General features: G+C 56.2%; 1 protein-coding gene across 1 annotated transcript in view; it reads right to left on the minus strand.

Moving 5' to 3' along the window:
• Positions 1-16,740, minus strand: part of LOC139241699 (SH2B adapter protein 1-like) — a gene marked incomplete at its 3' end in the record, with an annotated part of 98,317 nt that overhangs the window by 13,379 nt on the left and 68,198 nt on the right. Inside the window, exons 2-5 of the mRNA XM_070870072.1 lie at positions 8,728-9,648; positions 7,539-7,640; positions 6,674-6,765; positions 5,773-5,879 (exon numbers count right to left, since the gene is read on the minus strand). Coding sequence (XP_070726173.1) covers positions 5,773-5,879; positions 6,674-6,765; positions 7,539-7,640; positions 8,728-9,621 — 1,195 coding nt within the window. The remainder of the gene's footprint in view (positions 1-5,772; positions 5,880-6,673; positions 6,766-7,538; positions 7,641-8,727; positions 9,649-16,740) is intronic.

Genomic DNA, 16,740 nt, shown 5'->3' on the forward strand with positions numbered 1-16,740 from the left:
ACAATTGCTCCACTCCCTATCCATAAGACCAGGCCTTTCCAGCTAGAGGGCTCGGAATGCAAGGGTGCAGGAGTTATGCTGCAGCTGTACAAAAACCTGGTTAGACCACACTTGGAGCACTGTGCACAGTTCTGGTCTGGTTAGACCACACTTGGAGCACCGTGCACAGTTCTGGTCTGGTTTAGACCACACTTGGAGCACCGTGCACAGTTCTGGTCTGGTTAGACCACACTTGGAGCACCGTGCACAGTTCTGGTCTGGTTAGACCACACTTGGAGCACTGTGCACAGTTCTGGTCTGGGTTAGACCACACTTGGAGCACTGTGCACAGTTCTGGTCTGGTTAGACCACACTTGGAGCACTGTGTACAGTTCTGGTCTGGTTAGACCACACTTGGAGCACTGTGTACAGTTCTGGTCTGGTTAGACCACACTTGGAGCACTGTGCACAGTTCTGGTCTGGTTAGACCACACTTGGAGCACTGTGCACAGTTCTGGTCTGGTTAGACCACACTTGGAGCACCGTGCACAGTTCTGGCCTGGGTTAGACCACACTTGGAGCACCGTGCACAGTTCTGGCCTGGGTTAGACCACACTTGGAGCACTGTGCACAGTTCTGGTCTGGTTAGACCACACTTGGAGCACTGTGCACAGTTCTGGTCTGGGTTAGACCACACTTGGAGCACTGTGCACAGTTCTGGTCTGGTTAGACCACACTTGGAGCACTGTGTACAGTTCTGGTCTGGGTTAGACCACACTTGGAGCACCGTGCACAGTTCTGGTCTGGGTTAGACCACACTTGGAGCACTGTGTACAGTTCTGGTCTGGTTAGACCACACGTGGAGCACCGTGCACAGTTCTGGTCTGGGTTAGACCACACTTGGAGCACTGTGCACAGTTCTGGTCTGGGTTAGACCACACTTGGAGCACCGTGCACAGTTCTGGTCTGGTTAGACCACACTTGGAGCACTGTGCACAGTTCTGGTCTGGGTTAGACCACACTTGGAGCACTGTGTACAGTTCTGGTCTGGGTTAGACCACACTTGGAGCACTGTGCACAGTTCTGGTCTGGTTAGACCACACTTGGAGCACTGTGTACAGTTGTGGTCTGGTTAGACCACACTTGGTGCACTGTGCACAGTTCTGGCCTGGGTTAGACCACACTTGGAGCACTGTGTACAGTTCTGGTCTGGTTAGACCACACTTGGAGCACTGTGTACAGTTCTGGTCTGGGTTAGACCACACTTGGAGCACTGTGCACAGTTCTGGTCTGGTTAGACCACACTTGGAGCACTGTGTACAGTTCTGGCCTGGGTTAGACCACACTTGGAGCACTGTGCACAGTTCTGGTCTGGGTTAGACCACACTTGGAGCACTGTGCACAGTTCTGGTCTGGTTAGACCACACTTGGAGCACTGTGTACAGTTCTGGTCTGGTTAGACCACACTTGGAGCACTGTGCACAGTTCTGGTCTGGTTAGACCACACTTGGAGCACTGTGCACAGTTCTGGTCCGGTTAGACCACACTTGGAGCACTGTGCACAGTTCTGGTCTGGTTAGACCACACTTGGAGCACTGTGCACAGTTCTGGCCTGGTTAGACCACACTTGGAGCACTGTGCACAGTTCTGGTCTGGTTAGACCACACTTGGAGCACCGTGTACAGTTCTGGTCTGGGTTAGACCACACTTGGAGCACTGTGCACAGTTCTGGTCTGGGTTAGACCACACTTGGAGCACTGTGCACAGTTCTGGTCCGGTTAGACCACACTTGGAGCACTGTGTACAGTTCTGGTCTGGGTTAGACCACACTTGGAGCACTGTGAACAGTTCTGGTCTGGTTAGACCACACTTGGAGCACTGTGTACAGTTCTGGCCTGGTTAGACCACACTTGGAGCACTGTGTACAGTTCTGGTCTGGTTAGACCACACTTGGAGCACTGTGCACAGTTCTGGTCTGGTTAGACCACACTTGGAGCACTGTGTACAGTTCTGCTCTGGTTAGACCACACTTGGAGCACTGTGTACAGTTCTGCTCTGGTTAGACCACACTTGGAGCACCGTGCACAGTTCTGGTCTGGTTAGACCACACTTGGAGCACCGTGCACAGTTCTGGTCTGGTTAGACCACACTTGGAGCACTGTGTACAGTTGTGGTCTGGTTAGACCACACTTGGTGCACTGTGCACAGTTCTGGCCTGGGTTAGACCACACTTGGAGCACTGTGTACAGTTCTGGTCTGGTTAGACCACACTTGGAGCACTGTGTACAGTTCTGGTCTGGGTTAGACCACACTTGGAGCACTGTGCACAGTTCTGGTCTGGTTAGACCACACTTGGAGCACTGTGTACAGTTCTGGCCTGGGTTAGACCACACTTGGAGCACTGTGCACAGTTCTGGTCTGGGTTAGACCACACTTGGAGCACTGTGCACAGTTCTGGTCTGGTTAGACCACACTTGGAGCACCGTGTACAGTTCTGGTCTGGGTTAGACCACACTTGGAGCACTGTGCACAGTTCTGGTCTGGGTTAGACCACACTTGGAGCACTGTGCACAGTTCTGGTCCGGTTAGACCACACTTGGAGCACTGTGTACAGTTCTGGTCTGGGTTAGACCACACTTGGAGCACTGTGTACAGTTCTGGTCTGGTTAGACCACACTTGGAGCACTGTGCACAGTTCTGGTCTGGTTAGACCACACTTGGAGCACTGTGTACAGTTCTGGCCTGGTTAGACCACACTTGGAGCACTGTGTACAGTTCTGGTCTGGTTAGACCACACTTGGAGCACTGTGCACAGTTCTGGTCTGGTTAGACCACACTTGGAGCACTGTGTACAGTTCTGCTCTGGTTAGACCACACTTGGAGCACTGTGTACAGTTCTGCTCTGGTTAGACCACACTTGGAGCACCGTGCACAGTTCTGGTCTGGTTAGACCACACTTGGAGCACTGTGTACAGTTCTGGTCTGGTTAGACCACACTTGGAGCACCGTGCACAGTTCTGGTCTGGTTAGACCACACTTGGAGCACTGTGCACAGTTCTGGTCTGGTTAGACCACACTTGGAGCACTGTGCACAGTTCTGGTCTGGGTTAGACCACACTTGGAGCACTGTGCACAGTTCTGGCTTGGGTTAGACCACACTTGGAGCACCGTGCACAGTTCTGGCCTGGGTTAGACCACACTTGGAGCACTGTGCACAGTTCTGGCCTGGGTTGGACCACACTTGGAGCACCGTGCACAGTTCTGGTCTGGTTAGACCACACTTGGAGCACCGTGCACAGTTCTGGTCTGGTTAGACCACACTTGGAGCACTGTGCACAGTTCTGGTCTGGGTTAGACCACACTTGGAGCACTGTGCACAGTTCTGGTCTGGGTTAGACCACACTTGGAGCACTGTGCACAGTTCTGGCCTGGGTTAGACCACACTTGGAGCACTGTGTACAGTTCTGGTCTGGTTAGACCACACTTGCAGCAACGTGCACAGTTCTGGTCTGGGTTAGACCACACTTGGAGCACTGTGTACAGTTCTGGTCTGGGTTAGACCACACTTGGAGCACTGTGTACAGTTCTGGTCTGGGTTAGACCACACTTGGAGCACTGTGTACAGTTCTGGTCTGGGTTAGACCACACTTGGAGCACTGTGTACAGTTCTGGTCTGGTTAGACCACACTTGGAGCACTGTGCACAGTTCTGGTCTGGTTAGACCACACTTGGAGCACTGTGCACAGTTCTGGTCTGGTTAGACTACACTTGGAGCACCGTGCACAGTTCTGGTCTGGTTAGACCACACTTGGAGCACCGTGCACAGTTCTGGTCTGGTTAGACCACACTTGGAGCACCGTGCACAGTTCTGGTCTGGGTTAGACCACACTTGGAGCACTGTGCACAGTTCTGCTCTGGGTTAGACCACACTTGGAGCACTGTGCACAGTTCTGGTCTGGGTTAGACCACACTTGGAGCACTGTGCACAGTTCTGGTCTGGGTTAGACCACACTTGGAGCACTGTGCACAGTTCTGGTCTGGGTTAGACCACACTTGGAGCACTGTGCACAGTTCTGGTCTGGGTTAGACCACACTTGGAGCACCGTGCACAGTTCTGGTCTGGTTAGACCACACTTGGAGCACTGTGCACAGTTCTGGTCTGGGTTAGACCACACTTGGAGCACCGTGCACAGTTCTGGTCTGGTTAGACCACACTTGGAGCACCGTGCACAGTTCTGGTCTGGTTAGACCACACTTGGAGCACTGTGCACAGTTCTGGTCTGGGTTAGACCACACTTGGAGCACTGTGCACAGTTCTGGTCTGGGTTAGACCACACTTGGAGCACCGTGCACAGTTCTGGTCTGGTTAGACCACACTTGGAGCACTGTGCACAGTTCTGGTCTGGGTTAGACCACACTTGGAGCACTGTGCACAGTTCTGGTCTGGGTTAGACCACACTTGGAGCACCGTGCACAGTTCTGGTCTGGGTTAGACCACACTTGGAGCACTGTGCACAGTTTGGAAACACTTCCACCCACAAAGGGTGGTAAATGTTTGGAACTCTCTTCCGCCAAATGCAATTGATGCTCGAACAATTGTCAATTTTAAATCGGAGATTGACAGGTTTCTGTTAACCAGGAGGTATTGAGGGATATGGGCCAAGGACGGGTAGGTGGAGTCAGGTCACAGATCAGCCGCGATCTCATTGAACGGCAGAGCAGGCTCGAGGGGCAAAATGGCCTTCTCCTGTTCCTATTCTCAACCTCCAGCTCCGCACCACCACCAAGATCTCTGCGCTCCTCCGATTCTGGCCTCTCGCGTAGCCCCGCAATTTCCATCGCTCCACCATTGGTGGCCGTGGATTCAGCGGTCTGGGTCCCAAGCTCTGGAATTCCCTCCCGAAACTTCTCCGCCTCGCTCTCCTCCTTTAAGACGCACCTTACAACCCACCTCTTTGACCCAGCTACTGGTCGCCTGCACAGAATATCTCCGAATGTCGCTCAATGCCAATTTACATAGCATGCTGTAGAATTTTCTGATGGTGACTTGAGGGATAAATACTGGCCCCATGGACACCGGGGAGAACCTCCCTTTGGCTCTGCCTCCCATAGTGGCCACGGGATCTTTTACATCAGCCCTTGGTTTGAAGCCTCGTCTGAATGACAGCACCTCCGTCAATGCAGCACTCCCTCAGTACTGCCCCTCCGACAGTGCGGCACTCCCTCAGTACTGCCCCTCCGACAGTGCGGCGCTCCCTCAGTACTGCCCCTCCGACAGTGCGGCACTCCCTCAGTACTGCCCCTCCGACAGTGCAGCACTCCCTAAGTACTGCCCCTCCGACAGTGCGGCACTCCCTCAGTACTGCCCCTCCGACAGTGCGGCACTCCCTCAGTACTGCTCCTCCGACAGTGCGGCACTCCCTCAGTACTGCCCCTCCAACAGTGCGGCACTCCTTCAGTACTGCCCCTCCGACAGTGCGGCACTCCCTCAGTACTGCCCTTCCGACAGTGCGGCACTCCCTCAGTACTGCCCCTCCGACAGTGCGGCACTCCCTCAGTACTGCCCCTCCGACAGTGCGGCACTCCCTCAGTACTGCCCCTCCGACAGTGCGGCACTCCCTCAGTACTGCCCCTACGACAGTGCGGCACTCCCTCAGTACTGCCCCTCCGACAGTGCGGCGCTCCCTCAGGCAACCGGGGAGTGTGGGCCTGGGTTACGGGAGCTCGAGCTCGAGCTCGAGAGAGAGAGAGAGAGAGAGAGAGAGACCGACTGAGCCATGGGATGGTGCTTACCTTGGGAGCTGTGGTCTGAGCTGCCGCAGGGAATCATGGGAAGTTCACGACTGGGCATGCTCTCAGAGTGGTTCATACAGCCCAGGGTCAGCCCATCCTCGCTGTTCCTTCACAGGGGCAAATCACAAACCAGTGTCAGACAGGTGACCCTCACCCCTCCGCCCCCCTCTCCGCTCCCCCCACTGCCCCTTCCGTCCATCACCTCCCCTCCCCCATCCGTCCATATCACATCCCCTCCCCCATCCGTCCATCGCCCGCCCCCCCCACTTGTCCATCGCCCCCTCCCCCTCCGTCCATTGCCCGCCCCCCCCACTTGTCCATCGCCCCCTCCCCCTCCGTCCATTGCCCGTCCCCCCCACTTGTCCATCGCCCCCTCCCCCTCCCCCATCCGTCCAGCGCTCTCACCTCCACCCTCCGCGGGACCCCCACTCCACGCGCCTACCCCAACCTCAGCCCCCTCCCCCGCTCACCACTCCCTGCCGAAACCCCCTTCTCCTGCTCCCCTCTCTGTCCGCTCCCCGCCCAAGACCCCTGCCCCCACACCTCCCCCACTCCGTCCCTCCCTCCCGCCCTGCCCTCACCAGCCCACAGCTTCCCCTGCTGCACCCGCTCCGCTCTCTCCGAACCTCTCACTCCGCTCTCTCCCCCCCACGCCCCCCCCCCCCCATCCCTGCTCCTCCCTCTCTCCGCCCCCCTCCTCCATCACGGCCTCTCCACCACCTTCCCCCTCTCTTAGCCTCCCCCCCCCCCCCCAAACCCATCTCCCTCCCTCACTCCATCTCTCACTCCCCCAGACCTTCGCCCTCTTTCCACCAGCCCATTCCCCCCCCGCAATGCCCCGACTCTCTCGGCCCCTCCACCTCCATCCCGACCAGTGCCCGAGCTCACCCTGTGCACTCACCCGGGGCTCATACACTCCTGTATGTCTGCCAGCCACGAACGCATCTGTAACGAGTCTACCGTCTCCAGAATGTAGTCCACAGAGTCCTCCATCTGAGCAAGCACCAGAGACAAAAGGCAGTCAGCATGTTCGTTACTGGCAGTACTTTCAAACACAGCAAACCCCCACACACACAGCAGGAAAGACCCAGGCTCGAACACTGGCCTACTGGCTCTGATACACTGTCCCATCAAACACTCCCAGGGCAGGTACAGGGGGTTAGATACAGAGTAAAGCTCCCTCTACACTGTCCCATCAAACACTCCCAGGGCAGGTACAGGGGGTTAGATACAGAGTAAAGCTCCCTCTACACTGTCCCATCAAACACTCCCAGGGCAGGTACAGGGGGTTAGATACAGAGTAAAGCTCCCTCTACACTGTCCCATCAAACACTCCCAGGGCAGGTACAGGGGGTTAGATACAGAGTAAAGCTCCCTCTACACTGTCCCATCAAACACTCCCAGGGCAGGTACAGGGAGTTAGATACAGAGTAAAGCTCCCTCTACACTGTTCCCATCAAACACTCCCAGGGCAGGTACAGGGGGTTAGATACAGAGTAAAGCTCCCTCTACACTGTCCCATCAAACACTCCCAGGGCAGGTACAGGGGGTTAGATACAGAGTAAAGCTCCCTCTACACTGTCCCATCAAACACTCCCAGGGCAGGTACAGGGGGTTAGATACAGAGTAAAGCTCCCTCTGCACTGTCCCATCAAACACTCCCACGGCAGGTACAGGGGGTTAGATACAGAGTAAAGCTCCCTCTACACTGTCCCATCAAACACTCCCAGGGCAGGTACAGCACAGGGTTAGATATAATACCTTACCTTCAGTACAAAGGTGTTCTCCTTGTCGGGCATCTCGAGTGAGGTGCTTGTCCTGACATCCATAATGGAGGAACAGAGAATGCTGACTCGAGGTTTGGTACACTGAGAGATACAGAGCAAAATCAATGCACAGTTAGTGATCGGAAACAACCCAGATCCCAGCCTGTAACTCACTCCCGGGTATCTGTTATTCTATATATAAACCCCCCGAACCCCTCGATTAGATTCCAGCCTGTAACTCACTCCCGGGTATCTGTTATTCTATATATAAACCCCCCGAACCCCTCGATTAGATTCCAGCCTGTAACTCACTCGCGGGCATCTGTTAATCTATATATAAACCCCCCGAATCCCTCGATTAGATTCCAGCCTGTAACTCACTCCCGGGCATCTGTTATTCTATATATAAACCCCCGAACCCCTCGATTAGATTCCAGCCTGTAACTCACTCCCGGGTATCTGTTATTCTATATATAAACCCCCCCGAACCCCTCGATTAGATTCCAGCATGTAACTCACTCCCGGGTATCTGTTATTCTATATATAAACCCCCCGAACCCCTCGATTAGATTCCAGCCTGTAACTCACTCCCGGGTATCTGTTGTTCTATATATAAACCCCCCGAACCCCTCGATTAGATTCCAGCCTGTAACTCACTCCCGGGTATCTGTTATTCTATATATAAACCCCCCGAACCCCTCGATTAGATCCCAGCCTGTAACTCACTCCCGGGTATCTGTTATTCTATATATAAAGCCCCCGAACCCCTCGATTAGATTCCAGCCTGTAACTCACTCCCGGGTATCTGTTATTCTATATATAAACCCCCAGAACCCCTCGATTAGATTCCAGCCTGTAACTCACTCCCGGGTGTGTGTTATTCTATATATAAACCCCCCGAACCCCTCGATTAGATTCCAGCCTGTAACTCACTCCCGGGTATCTGTTATTCTATATATAAACCCCCCCGAACCCCTCGATTAGATTCCAGCCTGTAACTCACTCCCGGGTATCTGTTATTCTATATATAAACCCCCCCGAACCCCTCGATTAGATTCCAGCCTGTAACTCACTCCCGGGTATCTGTTATTCTATATATAAACCCCCCGAACCCCTCGATTAGATTCCAGCCTGTAACTCACTCGCGGGCGTGTGTTATTCTGTATTTATGCCCGCTCCCCTCGGTTACCTTTGGTGGGACGTAGAACTCCAGCCGATAGCCTTCGCCCTCTCCTGCTTGCCGTAGCAGGAGCCGGCATTTGTGCCAGCGCGCCCGGCTGCTGGTGCTGATGTCGTCCGCAGCCACGTAATTCAGCACGCCCTCGCGCCGCACGTCACGGAGCTCGACGGGGGCAAGCGGGGCCTTGGCCAGGCGCAGGCGTTCGAAGCGGTGGGCCCAGCGCTCGGCGGGCTGCTCGCTGCGGGGGGCCGTGGAGGGGCCGTGGGCGGGGCCGCTGGCCCTGCGCCCCTCTCCTCCTCCTCCCCCTCCCTCCTCGGCCCCGCCCCCTCCCCCGCCGCTCTTCCACTGCAGTATGCCTCGCACGCTGCCCCTCACCGAGCGGCTGACACTGCGCAGGGAGAAGCGCTTCTTGAGCCGGGGCTTCGGCGGCCCGCCGGGGGCCCCCGCCCGCGGCCCCGCCAGCTCCTCGGAGCTGCGGCTCTGGGCGGGGGCCGACGGCAGCTGGGGCTCGGCCTCCGGCTCGGCCGGGGAGGAGACAGAGGAGTCACTGCGGGCCTCGGAGGGCTCGCGCTCGGGCGGCGGGGGAGGAGGAGGAGGAGGAGGGGGAGGGGGGAGGAGGAGGGGGTCGGCGGAAGACGGAGGGTCCTCGGCCGGCTCGCCCCCCAGGCCCCCGGCCCCCCGCCCCACCTCGGACTCGAAGCGCTCCACAAAGTGGTCAGCGAAGCGGCGGGAGAAGGCAGCCTCGGCCCCTGGCGCGGCGTGGCTCGGGTGCTCGCCCAGGAAGGCGCGGTATCGACGGGCAAAGTCAGCGGCGGCAGCCTGGGCGTGCAGCTCGCAAAACTCCTTCCAGCTGGGGGTCCGGGAGGGCTCAGGCTCCCCCAACGATGGCACCCCTCCATTCATGGCACAGTCCGAGCGGCACCTGGTCAGCTGAGAGAGAGAGAGACACAACGTTAGATAGAACTCTCTCCCCAATATTTACCCCTTTCTCCCCCCCCCCCAAATTTACCCCAAGCTCTCCCCCAATACTTGCCCTGAATATTTGCCCCATTCTGTACCCAATATTTGCCCCAATATTGACCACAATTTGTGCCCGTTATTTTTGCCTCAATCTGTGCCCAACCCTTGCCCCAATCTGCGCCCAACACTGGCCCCAATCTCCCCCCAACACTGGCCCCAATCTGCCCCCAACACTGGCCCCAATCTGCCCCCAACACTGGCCCCAATCTGCCCCCAACACTGGCCCCAATCTCCCCCCAACACTGGCCCCAATCTCCCCCCAACACTGGCCCCAATCTCCCCCCAACACTGGCCCCAATCTCCCCCCAACACTGGCCCCAATCTCCCCCCAACACTGGCCCCAATCTCCCCCCAACACTGGCCCCAATCTCCCCCCAACACTGGCCCCAATCTCCCCCCAACACTGGCCCCAATCTCCCCCCAACACTGGCCCCAATCTCCCCCCAACACTGGCCCCAATCTCCCCCCAACACTGGCCCCAATCTCCCCCCAACACTGGCCCCAATCTCCCCCCCAACACTTGCCCCAATCTCCCCCCCAACACTTGCCCCAATCTCCCCCCCAACACTTGCCCCAATCTCCCCCCCAACACTTGCCCCAATCTCCCCCCAACACTTGCCCCAATCTCCCCCCAACACTTGCCCCAATCTGTGCTCAAAACTTGCCCCAATCTGAGCCCAACATTTGCCCCAATCTCCCCCCAACATTTGCCCCAATCTCCCCCCAACATTTGCCCCAATCTGTGCTCAACACTTGCCCCAATCTGAGCCCAACATTTGCCCCAATCTCCCCCCAACATTTGCCCCAATCACCCCCCAACACTTGCCCCAATCTGTGCCCAACACTTGCCCCAATCTGTGCCCAACACTTGCCCCAATCTGAGCCCAACACTTGCCCCAATCTGAGCCCAACACTTGCCCCAATCTGAGCCCAACACTTGCCCCAATCTCCCCCCAACATTTGCCCCAATCTGTGCCCAACACTTGCCCCAATCTCAGCCCAACATTTGCCCCAATCTGAGCCCAACACTTGCCCCAATCTGAGCCCAACACTTGCCCCAATCTGAGCCCAACACTTGCCCCAATCTGAGCCCAACACTTGCCCCAATCTGAGCCCAACACTTGCCCCAATCTGAGCCCAACACTTGCCCCAATCTGAGCCCAACACTTGCCCCAATCTGAGCCCAACACTTGCCCCAATCTGAGCCCAACACTTGCCCCAATCTGAGCCCAACACTTGCCCCAATCTGAGCCCAACACTTGCCCCAATCTGAGCCCAACACTTGCCCCAATCTGAGCCCAACACTTGCCCCAATCTGAGCCCAACACTTGCCCCAATCTGAGCCCAACACTTGCCCCAATCTGAGCCCAACACTTGCCCCAATCTGAGCCCAACACTTGCCCCAATCTGAGCCCAACACTTGCCCCAATCTGAGCCCAACACTTGCCCCAATCTGAGCCCAACACTTGCCCCAATCTGTGCCCAACATTTGCCCCAATCTCCCCCCAACATTTGCCCCAATCTCCCCCCAACACTTGCCCCATTCCGAGCCCAACATTTGCACCAATCTGTGCCCAACATTTGCCCCAATCTGTGCCCAACATTTGCCCCAATCTGAGCACAACACTTGTCCCAATCTCAGCCCAACATTTGCCCCAATCTCAGCCCAACATTTGCCCCAATCTCAGCCCAACATTTGCCCCAATCTCTGCCCAACATTTGCCCCAATCTCTGCCCAACATTTGCCCCAATCTCCGCCCAACATTTGCTCCAATCTATGCCCAACACTTGCCCCAATCTGAGCCCAACATTTGCCCCAATCTGAGCCCAACACTTGCCCCAATCTGCCCCCAACACTTGCCCCAATCTGTGCCCAACATTTGCCCCAAACTGTGCCCAACATTTGCTCCAATCTGTGCCCAACACTTGCCCCAATCTGTGCCCAACATTTTCCCCAATCTGTGCCCAACACTTGCCCCAATCTGTGCCCAACACTTGCCCCAATCTGTGCCCAACACTTGCCCCAATCTGTGCCCAACATTTGCCCCAATCTCCCTCCAACACTTGCCCGAATCTGTGCCCAACACTTGCCCCAATCTCCCCCAAACATTTGCCCCAATCTATGCCCAACATCTGCCCCAATCTGAGCCCAACACTTGCCCCAATCTGTGCCCAACATTTGCCCCAATCTGTGCCCAACATTTGCCCCAATCTCCCCCAACATTTGCCCCAGTCTCCCCCCAACATTTGCACCAATCTGAGCACAACACTTGCCCCAATCTCAGCCCAACATTTGCCCCAATCTCAGCCCAACATTTGCCCCAATCTCAGCCCAACATTTGCCCCAATCTCAGCCCAACATTTGCCCCAATCTCAGCCCAACATTTGCCCCAATCTCAGCCCAACATTTGCCCCAATCTCTGCCCAACATTTCCCCCACTCTCCCCCCAACATTTGCCCCAATCGGAGCCCAACACTTGCCCCAATCTGAGCCCAACTCTTGCCCCAATCTGAGCCAACGCTTGCCCCAATCTGAGCCAACGCTTGCCCCAATCTGAGCCCAACACTTGCCCCAATCTGAGCCCAACGCTTGCCCCAATCTGAGCCAACGCTTGCCCCAATCTGAGCCCAACACTTGCCCCAATCTGAGCCCAACACTTGCCCCAATCTGAGCCCAACACTTGCCCCAATCTGAGCCCAACACTTGCCCCAATCTGAGCCCAACACTTGCCCCAATCTGAGCCCAACACTTGCCCCAATCTGAGCCCAACACTTGCCCCAATCTGAGCCCAACACTTGCCCCAATCTGAGCCCAACACTTGCCCCAATCTGAGCCCAACACTTGCCCCAATCTGAGCCCAACACTTGCCCCAATCTGAGCCCAACACTTGCCCCAATCTGAGCCCAACACTTGCCCCAATCTGAGCCCAACACTTGCCCCAATCTGAGCCCAACACTTGCCCCAATCTGAGCCCAACACTTGCCCCAATCTGAGCCCAACACTTGCCCCAATCTGAGCCCAACACTTGCCCCAATCTGAGCCCAACACTTGCCCCAATCTGAGCCCAACACTTGCCCCAATCTGAGCCCAACACTTGCCCCAATCTGAGCCCAACACTTGCCCCAATCTGAGCCCAACACTTGCCCCAATCTGAGCCCAACACTTGCCCCAATCTGAGCCCAACACTTGCCCCAATCTGAGCCCAACACTTGCCCCAATCTGAGCCCAACACTTGCCCCAATCTGAGCCCAACACTTGCCCCAATCTGAGCCCAACACTTGCCCCAATCTGTGCCCAACACTTGCCCCAATCTGAGCCCAACACTTGCCCCAATCTGTGCCCAACACTTGCCCCAATCTGTGCCCAACACTTGCCCCAATCTGTGCCCAACACTTGCCCCAATCTGTGCCCAACACTTGCCCCAATCTGTGCCCAACACTTGCCCCAATCTGTGCCCAACACCTGCCCCAATCTCCCCCCAACATTTGCCCCAATCTCCCCCCAACATTTGCCCCAATCTCCCCCCAACATTTGCCCCAATCTCACCCCAACATTTGCCCCAATCTGTGCCCAACACTTGCCCCAATCGGTGCCTAACACTTGCCCCAACATCTGCCCCAATCTGTGCCCAACATTTGCCCCAATCTGAGCCCAACATTTGCCCCAATCTGAGCCCAACACTTGCCCCAATCTGAGCCCAACACTTGCCCCAATCTGAGCCCAACACTTGCCCCAATCTGAGCCCAACACTTGCCCCAATCTGAGCCCAACACTTGCCCCAATCTGAGCCCAACATTTGCCCTAATCTGAGCCCAACACTTGCCCCAATCTGAGCCCAACACTTGCCCCAATCCGAGCCCAACACTTGCCCCAATCCGAGCCCAACACTTGCCCCAATCTGAGCCCAACACTTGCCCCAATCTGAGCCCAACACTTGCCCCAATCTGAGCCCAACACTTGCCCCAATCTGAGCCCAACACTTGCCCCAATCTGAGCCCAACACTTGCCCCAATCTGAGCCCAACACTTGCCCCAATCTGAGCCCAACACTTGCCCCAATCTGAGCCCAACACTTGCCCCAATCTGAGCCCAACACTTGCCCCAATCTGAGCCCAACACTTGCCCCAATCTGAGCCCAACACTTGCCCCAATCTGAGCCCAACACTTGCCCCAATCTGAGCCCAACACTTGCCCCAATCTGAGCCCAACACTTGCCCCAATCTGAGCCCAACACTTGCCCCAATCTGAGCCCAACATTTGCCCCAATCTATGCCCAACACTTGCCCCACTCACCCCCCCAACATTTGCCCCAATCTGAGCCCAACATTTGCCCCAATCTGAGCCCAACACTTGCCCCAATCTGTGCCCAACATTTGCCCCAGTCTGTGACCAACACTTGCCCCAATCTGTGCCCAACACTTGCCCCAATCTGAGCCCAACATTTGCCCCAATCTGTGTCCAACATTTACCCCAATCTCCCCCCAACATTTACCATCTGAGCCCAACACTTGCCCCAATCTGAGCCCAACATTTGCCCCAATCTATGCCCAACACTTGCCCCAATCTGAGCCCAACACTTGCCCCAATCTGAGCCCAACACTTGCCCCAATCTGAGCCCAACACTTGCCCCAATCTGAGCCCAACACTTGCCCCAATCTGAGCCCAACACTTGCCCCAATCTGTGCCCAACACTTGCCCCAATCTGTGCCCAACATTTGCCCCAATCTGTGCCCAACACTTGCCTCAATCTGAGCCCAACATTTGCCCCAATCTGAGCCCAACACTTGCCCCAATCTGTGCCCAACATTTGCCCCAATCTGAGCCCAACATTTGCCCCAATCTGAGCCCAACGTTTGCCCCAATCTGAGCCCAACGCTTGCCCCAATCTGTGCCCAACGCTTGCCCCAATCTGTGCCCAACATTTGCCCCAATCTGAGCCCAACATTTGCCCCAATCTGTGCCCAACATTTGCCCCAATCTGAGCCCAACACTTGCCCCAATCTCCCCCCAACACTTGCCCCAATCTCCCCCCAACATTTGCCCCAATCTCCCCCCAACACTTGCCCCAATCTCCCCCCAACACTTGCCCCAATCTCCCCCCAACACTTGCCCCAATCTGAGCCCAACATTTGCCCCAATCTGTGCCCAACATTTGCCCCAATCTGAGCCCAACATTTGCCCCAATCTGAGCCCAACATTTGCCCCAATCTGAGCCCAACATTTGCCCCAATCTGAGCCCATTTGCCCCAATCTGTGCCAACATTTGCCCCAATCTGTGCCCAACATTTGCCCCAATCTGAGCCCAACACTTGCCCCAATCTGTGCCCAACACTTGCCCCAATCTGAGCCCAACATTTACCCCAATCTGTGCCCCACTCTGTGCCCAACACTTGCCCCAATCTGAGACCAACATTTGCCCCAATCTGAGCCCAACACTTGCCCCAATCTGTGCCCAACACTTGCCCCAATCTGTGCCCAACATTTGCCCCAATCTGTGCCCAACACTTGCCCCAATCTGTGCCCAACATTTACCCCAATCAGTGCCCAACATTTGCCCCAATCTGTGCCCAACATTTGCCCCAATCTGAGCCCAACATTTACCCCAATCTCCCCCCAACATTTACCCCAATCTCCCCCCAACATTTACCCCAATCTCCCCCCAACATTTACCCCAATCTCCGCCCCAACATTTACCCCAATCTGTGCCCAACACTTGCCCCAATCTGAGCCCAACATTTACCCCAATCTCCCCCCAACATTTACCCCAATCTCCCCCCCAAAATTTACCCGAATCTGTGCCCAACACTTGCCCCAATCTGTGCCCAACATTTGCCCCAATCTGTGCCCAACATTTGCCCCAATCTGTGCCCAACATTTGCCCCAATCTGAGCCCAACATTTGCCCCAATCTGTGCCCAACATTTGCCCCAATCTGAGCCCAACACTTGCCCCAATCTGAGCCCAACACTTGCCCCAATCTGAGCCCAACACTTGCCCCAATCTGAGCCCAACACTTGCCCCAATCTGAGCCCAACACTTGCCCCAATCTGAGCCCAACACTTGCCCCAATCTGAGCCCAACACTTGCCCCAATCTGAGCCCAACACTTGCCCCAATCTGAGCCCAACACTTGCCCCAATCTGAGCCCAACACTTGCCCCAATCTGAGCCCAACACTTGCCCCAATCTGAGCCCAACACTTGCCCCAATCTGAGCCCAACACTTGCCCCAATCTGAGCCCAACACTTGCCCCAATCTGAGCCCAACACTTGCCCCAATCTGAGCCCAACACTTGCCCCAATCTGAGCCCAACACTTGCCCCAATCTGAGCCCAACACTTGCCCCAATCTGAGCCCAACACTTGCCCCAATCTGAGCCCAACACTTGCCCCAATCTGAGCCCAACACTTGCCCCAATCTGAGCCCAACACTTGCCCCAATCTGAGCCCAACACTTGCCCCAATCTGAGCCCAACACTTGCCCCAATCTGAGCCCAACACTTGCCCCAATCTGAGCCCAACACTTGCCCCAATCTGAGCCCAACACTTGCCCCAATCTGAGCCCAACACTTGCCCCAATCTGAGCCCAACACTTGCCCCAATCTGAGCCCAACACTTGCCCCAATCTGAGCCCAACACTTGCCCCAATCTGAGCCCAACACTTGCCCCAATCTGAGCCCAACACTTGCCCCAATCTGAGCCCAACACTTGCCCCAATCTGAGCCCAACACTTGCCCCAATCTGAGCCCAACACTTGCCCCAATCTGAGCCCAACACTTGCCCCAATCTGAGCCCAACACTTGCCCCAATCTGAGCCCAACACTTGCCCCAATCTGAGCCCAACACTTGCCCCAATCTGAGCCCAACACTTGCCCCAATCTGAGCCCAACACTTGCCCCAATCTGAGCCCAACACTTGCCCCAATCTGAGCCCAACACTTGCCCCAATCTGAGCCCAACACTTGCCCCAATCTGAGCCCAACACTTGCCCCAATCTGAGCCCAACAC

Source organism: Pristiophorus japonicus, unplaced genomic scaffold (genome assembly GCF_044704955.1).
Source record: "Pristiophorus japonicus isolate sPriJap1 unplaced genomic scaffold, sPriJap1.hap1 HAP1_SCAFFOLD_1121, whole genome shotgun sequence".
Classification (NCBI taxonomy): Eukaryota; Metazoa; Chordata; class Chondrichthyes; family Pristiophoridae; genus Pristiophorus; species Pristiophorus japonicus.